Source organism: Homarus americanus, unplaced genomic scaffold (genome assembly GCF_018991925.1).
Source record: "Homarus americanus isolate GMGI-L3 unplaced genomic scaffold, GMGI_Hamer_2.0 scaffold59495, whole genome shotgun sequence".
In the NCBI taxonomy this organism is placed as follows: Eukaryota; Metazoa; Arthropoda; class Malacostraca; order Decapoda; family Nephropidae; genus Homarus; species Homarus americanus.
Window position 1 is genome coordinate 2,959,776 of NW_024732415.1, and position 7,500 is coordinate 2,967,275.

Here is a 7,500-nt window from a genome sequence, read left to right on the forward strand (position 1 = left end):
GTCACCAGTGATTAATGTGTTGCAGTAATGATCATGTAAAACATATTTAATAACGTTTGGTGTTGTGTTGCGAGAGCTGCCCTGTGTTGTGTTGTGTTGCGAGAGCTGTCCGTGTGTTGTGTTGCGAGAGCTGTCTTGTGTTGTGTTGTGTTATGAGAGCTGCCTGTGTTGTGTTGTGCTGCGAGCTGCCCCTGTGTTGTGTTGTGCTTGCGAGAGCTGCCCTTGTGTTGTGTTGTGTTATGAGAGCTGCCCCCAGGTTGTGTTGTGTTGCGAGACGTCTGTGTAAGGTTGTGTTGTGTTATGAGAGCTGTCCGTGTGTTATGTTGTGTTGCGAGAGCTGCTCTCTGTATGTTGTGGTTGTGTTGCGTGAGAGCTGCCCCAGGTTGTGTTGTGGGGTTGCGGAGAGCTGCCCTGTGTTGTGTTGTGTTGCGCTGAGCTGCCCTGTGTTGTGTTGTGGGCAGAGAGCTGTCCGTGTGTTGTGTTGTGTTGCGAGAGCTGTTCTATGTTGTGTTGTGCTTATGAGAGCTGTCCGTGTGTTGTGTTGTGTTGCGAGAGCTGTTCTATGTTGTGTTGTGTTGCGAGAGCTGCTCCTGTGTTGTGTTGTGTTGCGAGAGCTGCCCTGTGTTGTGTTGTGGGGTTATGGAGAGCTGCCCTGTGTTGTGTTGTGTTGCGAGAGCTGCCTGTGTTGTGTTGTGTTGCGAGAGCTGCCCCCTGTGTTGTGGGGTTGTGTTGCGGAGAGCTGCCCTGTGTTGTGCTGTGTTGCGAGAGCTGCCCTGTGTTGTTGTGTTGCGAGAGCCAAGCCTGTGTTGTGTTGTGTTGCGAGAGCTGCCCTGTGTTGTGTTGTGTTGCGTGAGAGCTGCCCTGTGTTGTGTTGTGTTGCGAGAGCTGCCCTTGTGTTGTGTTGTGTTGCGAGAGCTGCCCCTGTTGTGTTGTGTTGCGAGAGCTGTCCGTGTGTTGTGTTGTGTTGCGAGAGCTGCTCTATGTTGTGTTGTGTTATGAGCTGTCCTGTGTTGTGTTGTGTTGCGAGAGCTGCCCTGTGTTGTGTTGTGTTGCGAGAGCTGTCCGTGTGAAGTTATCAATAGAGATTAAAAACAGTTTATTTAGGGAGATAATTACAAATATAATCTGTACAGTATTAATATATTGATATAGTTTAGCCTTTTTAGGGTTTAAGCTCTGTTGAAAAGGAACTGATAAACACATTTATTTAGATTTTAATGTATATATAGGATGGAGTATAATCTGGTTGATAGCGAATGAATAGAAGGGGGAGTTAGAGGACGAATTTCAATTATATCTTAATTATATTTTTTGTTACTTTACTTGACGGTGATAAATGAAAATTCCACATGTCGGCTTTTCAAGAGAACCGATGCATTAATGAAAATAAACAATTCAACTGAAAATAAAACGCAATATAAATCTTGACTTCATTAGAAAAGAGTTTGGGAGGTGAAGCACTTGTTAGTTTTAACCCTCGAAGACCATAGTGGTTTAGCTTTAATAATAAGATGGTTCTGTGTAGGGAGGCAGGGACATTAGTGAAGTGCAGGGATACTCTAACTGTGTACAGGTTATTATCCAAACACTTTATAATATCATTAGTGTAAGAGACTGAAGCAGAATCAATGAACACTAGTGTGTATTATGTGTCACCTTCTCCAATACTTAGCTCTCCCACCTCCCTGGACTTAACAATTTCTCTAACTGTTGGTGTTGTCTTGCTGTGACGGCCCCATGTGACGCCCCCACCAGTCGGTGTGTTACGGGTGTGACGTTGTCTATGGTCGGTGTGTTATTTAGACATACTGTATAGGTCACGTTGGAAAGGGATTATTGTCTAATTTATCCTTAAAACGCAATGGAAGTTAGTTCATATGTGATCAAATGATTTTGTTTCATTTAAGACATCATTTATTACTATAACAACCAAACTATACATATATCAAGGTAGATTAGCGTATCGACGTACATATACTAATAACCACATACACTGCATTACAGGGAATATGTGTAACTGGGGATTTCACGTAAATCCTGAAATATTAAAAAAAATAGTAATTGCTGAAACCATTATCATGATCAATGATTAAGTTAGGTTAGCTGCCAGTCACAGAAATTACCAGAAATACTTGATTGTTTTAGGAATTACGTTAAATCTCTAGTTACACATCTTCCCCGCATCTTGTACAAACAAAACTAATTTTTCGAAACACTGTAAAAATTATCGTCAAAAACTTTTTGTGTATGTTTATGAATACCTGATAATTTTAAGAGATTTACCTCAACCCCGAAGTTTTCAAGGTTTGTTTATGTTTTCCCCCAGGAGAGCCGCTGGCACCCCCGGTGTTGGTGGGGGCGAGGGAGATATACGAGCCCACGGAGATGATCAAGATAGGCTGTCAGCCCCGACCCTCTCTCTACGACGGCCACACACCTGTACTACAGTGGTTCCTGGAGGGTAGTCAGGTATGTAAGACCACACACCTGTACTGCAGTGGTTCCTGGAGGGTAGTCAGGTATGTAAGACCACACACCTGTAATACAGTGGTTCCTGGAGGGTAGTCAGGTATGTAAGACCACACACCTGTACTACAGTGGTCCCTCTCACACTGGTACCTTAATAATAAGTGAAAATATCCCCTGGGTTCAGAAAACATTCAGAAATCAAAATTGACCTGTTCTGTTGTGTGCAGACTGGATGGCTATATAAAGATGGAAGATGGTCACTCGCGACACATTAATCACGGCATCCTCCTCCCGAACAAACTAACAACCATCAACACCAATGCCGTAAAAATACACCATACTATTACTTATTTAAAATTACATTGCTGAAGAACCAATCCTTGACCCTATTCAGTTGCACTTACAATCAGTTGGACTTGATTTCATGTCCCTTACAGAAACTCAAATTTTCTTCCTATCATCTCGCTCCAACTTTCCCTGTTACAATCTATTTTCAGATCTCCAAAGCAGTGATGGTCTGTGCTGCGATGAGAAGTCTAAGATTACTTTCAACATAATCCCTAACTTCTCCTCTCCTCACTATATCTCCTGCTTTACCAAATTCTTCTATTTCAATACTATTATATATTTATTTTTCTTTTGCGTCTGTCTTTCGTCTGGTACTCTTGTGGTGCTCAGTCTAGTTGACACTCAATTAACCTAGCTCATAGTGTTGGGTGATCAACATCCACAACACACAATGGTTGACGTATACTGCTGGTACTGAGCAACACTTTGTCACCTCGCTTAATCTTATGCAACTGGTCAACACTCACACTGGTCAACACTCACACTGGTCAACACTCACACTGGTCAACACTCACACGGGTCAACACTCACACTGGTCAACACTCACACGGGTCAACACTCTCACGGGTCAACACTCACACTGGTCAACACTCTCACTGGTCAACACTCACACTGGTCAACACTCACACGGGTCAACACTCACACTGGTCAAAACTCACACGGGTCAACACTCTCACGGGTCAACACTCACACTGGTCAACACTCTCACTGGTCAACACTCACACTGGTCAACACTCACACGGGTCAACACTCACACACTGGACACCTGTTAGATCCGTCTTAATAATTATCCAAACTCTTACTCTCACGATCCACTCTTCTTGGCGCCTCTGACCATCGCCTCGGCTCACAGTAACTCTCTCTTCCCAAAGCTCGTCCGTCGGAAATTTGTAAAAGTACACACCACCATTACGATCAAAAGTGAAATGTTTCTGAAGATTAAAAATTTATTGTTGACATTTCCTCGTCTATAAATAAACTTACTAAACAGAAAATAGTGATTAATGAAGGAAGAACTTTTATAATAAGAGTGATTCATTTGTTTGAGTTTTCAGCAAGAGAGAAACTGGTCACCGCTGAAAGTAGGATTAAGTCAAGGATGAGGAAGTAAGGGAGGAGGAAGAAGGACTAATGGGAGGAAGGAGGGGGGACAAGTCTAGTAAATAATGATATGGACTACAAACAAGAAGTGAGTCAGCTGCTGTTCACAGATGACACCACTTTAGTGAACTATTCAGACGACAAAATACAAATGGTACTGAAAAGATTTAGAAGGCTGAGGGTGAAGGTACACAAAAGTAAAGTAATTAAAAGTAAGTACAATATATAAGAGAGACACGATACGATAATGCTAAATTTTAATATATATTCAATGATGGACGTGAGGTGTTTTAGATACCTAGATGTGGGACCGTCAGCAGGAGGAACATTTGGTAATAAACTGAATCCCAGAGTAGAGAAAAGAGAGGAGGTACTCGGTATATTAAAAATGTGTGGAGAGAAGAGAGAACCACGTTAAAAGAGACAAAGAAGGAGATGTACAGGAGAACCGTACGAGCCGACATTATTATATGGGGGGTAGAACATGGACTCTGGAGACAAGAGGAAGAGACAACGTAAAAGATCCCGTGTTAATGAGTGACATGTTGGGTGAACTGGATGTAGACAATGAGGAATAAAACCGGTTCAGGGTTTTATGTGTGTACTGAGATACTGTGAAGTGAAAGCTAAGTAAGTGTATGATTGAGAGGTGGGTGGTAGGAGAGAGAGAGAGAGAGAGAGAGAGAGAGGAGGAGAGAGAGAGAGAGAGAGAGAGAGAGAGAGAGAGAGAGAGAGAGAGAGAGAGAGAGAGAGAGAGAGAGAGAGAGAGAGAGAGAGAGAGAGGCTGAAGTCTACACCAGCAATAAGGAGCAATCATGTGGGAGGAGTATATAAAATTTCCTATAAGTTTCCTGGCAGTTCAAGGTCAACCAATATCATTTTCCTTCTTATATCAATATGTTAATGATCAAACGTCTTCTCCAAGTGTATCTGACAGGTATGTTATTTTCACCCCTACAGGTTGGGTCGGAGTTCGTCACACCGTACGGCAACGCCCTCAGAGATGGTGACTCAGGGCTCTCCTTACACGTGCCGGGGGAACAGGTGAGTGTTAGTCTAAAGGTCGGGATTCAGAGTCATATCTCAGGTAAAGTTATAAAGCAAAATGTTGTTATTACCTGAACTTCCCCACAAAAAATCTATACACCAAAATCATTAATTGAAAAGTAGTAAAAGTATATGGTTTTTTTTTTACATATACGGATAAAAAGTTTGAAAAATAACATAATTTGTGAGTAGTTTCTAATATCACCTATCCAACCCCATCCACCTCCACTATAAAATAAATAAATAAATAAATAAATAAATAAATAAAAGCAAAACTATCACATAATTCCTGGTAGACACAACAATATCACTCTGGATTTAAAACTGACAATTTCATAGTATAGGAAACAAGATCATTTCAATCTGGTTATAGATGATTAGTTTACCTGGAAGATTGGCAAAGCAGCGGGGGAGGTCTTATAGGGACCACAATAGCCGCCTTAGTAGTGACCAGATGAAGACCTACACATAAGCAGCGGGGGAGGTCTTGCAGGGACCACAATAGCCGCCTTAGTAGTGACCAGATGAAGACCTACACATATGAGGAACTCTCTTATTAACACAGAGGATGTTTGGGCTCCTCCTTGTAGGTGAAGACGACGGATGGTGGTAATAAGAAGTGTGGTTTAGTATCACAATAGACGCCTTAGCACTGAGCAGCTGGAGTCTGGCACATAATAAAGTAACTAATAACACCCACCAATGTTTGTGTTCCTCCATGAAGGGAAACATCACAGGAGGAGTCATGTGAAGGTTGAGATAAGTTGTTACGTGACCTAAATAGTGATACTAAAATATGGATCAGTATGAGTCTATGTAATTTACTGTTATAATAACCGAGAATATATAACAAAGGGTAATGTGGCAGGGGATGGTATTATGAGGCACATTTAATAGACAAAGGAAAATGGGAAAAAAATTTATTTCAGACTTTGTGACCGACACGTTGATATAAAGGAAAATGAATCTCCATATTCCTTTGATAAAACAAGTTTAGGAACCAATTACATTACGTCCAACAACGTGGAGGCAGACAAGGAACTCTCTACACACATTATGGTGTCAATGAACGCTGGACGGGATGTAGACTTGGGTACCATGTTAATGTAAGTGGTTTGTCATGTTTACTTTCACTAGTGGCTATAGATGGAGACTCTCAGAAATTAATTATCCTGGTCGCCTGAGGTAATAACCCGATGGTCTACGAGCAAAGTTGTCTTATGCAGAGACACAGTACTGCTGTGTTGGTTGATGTGTGATGAGACGAGGAAGGAAGGAAGGACACTGAAGTACGGGAGACAGAGGTGATCAATACAAGACATAAAACTTTTAGATGAAATAAAAAACTGATTAACTGACGCTTCAGCCTCTCGTTTGCAGAAAGAATCCAACCAGAACGACTTGAGAGGTAAAGAGCAGAGTTTGCTTGGTCACACTTAAAAGGTGGAGGTTCACAAATACTGGAGACTGAAAAAAAATCCATGTGTAAATTACACCATCCATATTATCCCTGTTGAAACTCTCAGACGTTTCTGTTAGATCACTTTATAAGTTACCACAGATACACTCATCCTGCATGTGAACTGAGTACACGATCATGATCATGTGCAGTACCAGAGCCTAACAACTAAGCCTAGTCTGCCACCATCGCTTGAGTATGGGTAGGAGGTAAGAATGACAGATGTCAGTGTTTGGCCATTATACCAATACTGTATCAGTGTGGTAACTCACAACCTGAGGTGAGGATGTACTGTACTGTAGAGGATCAGGTGACTAAGGTTGGACACGTTGTTGTTTGCAGGCGAGACAATAGTCTGGGTGGGGAGAGGAGCAGCTGTCGGTGTGGTGAGCTATGACGACACATTTAGTCTCTAGCTTGAACTACTCATTGATTTAATGTGGGATTCAGACACAAAGGACATTGTGAGGCTACGCTATATTGATTATTGAAAAAAATACAAGAATAATGTAAACGTCATTCTATTTTTAGTTTACGGCTTGTATGTTATTATGGAGTCAAAGGCGTCCAAATATTAAGGCTTCACTCTCGGCAATAGCACCAGAAAAAGTAACAGCTCTTTGTAACTTATATAATTTAAACTTATTTTACATTCTTGACTTACCACCACAAGCTCTCACAATACAGACGAGCCACAAAGACCAACACAAAGATACCATTAATTACTTGATTTACGAAAATACAATTTTTATTAAGTTCCGTAACACATTGGACAACCTACCTAAGCACAGAAGCTGAATTTGTATCATGTTCCATCACGATATAAATAAACAAAATTTGAAAACTTTTATTCAAAGACCTTATCATGTCTGTTATAACACCTGCTATCGGACTTGATACAAACTTGTTTCTCGAGCATCCAGCTCCCACGTGACCTACAAAGCTGTGACGTCATCTGGGGATATGCTTCAGCGTGAACATTTTCTACATGTCAAGAGGTTGGTGGTCAACAGTTTTATTGGCGAAGGCCTTTGACGTAATAATCCGCCAGCCAATTTGATTCTTGGCACATAGTG

At 41.5% G+C, this 7,500-nt stretch overlaps 1 protein-coding gene across 1 annotated transcript in view; it reads left to right on the forward strand.

Moving 5' to 3' along the window:
• Nucleotides 1–7,500, forward strand: part of LOC121868604 — a 223,696-nt gene that overhangs the window by 147,286 nt on the left and 68,910 nt on the right. The window contains exons 5-6 of the mRNA XM_042369391.1: nucleotides 2,327–2,469; nucleotides 4,879–4,962. Coding sequence (XP_042225325.1) covers nucleotides 2,327–2,469; nucleotides 4,879–4,962 — 227 coding nt within the window. The remainder of the gene's footprint in view (nucleotides 1–2,326; nucleotides 2,470–4,878; nucleotides 4,963–7,500) is intronic.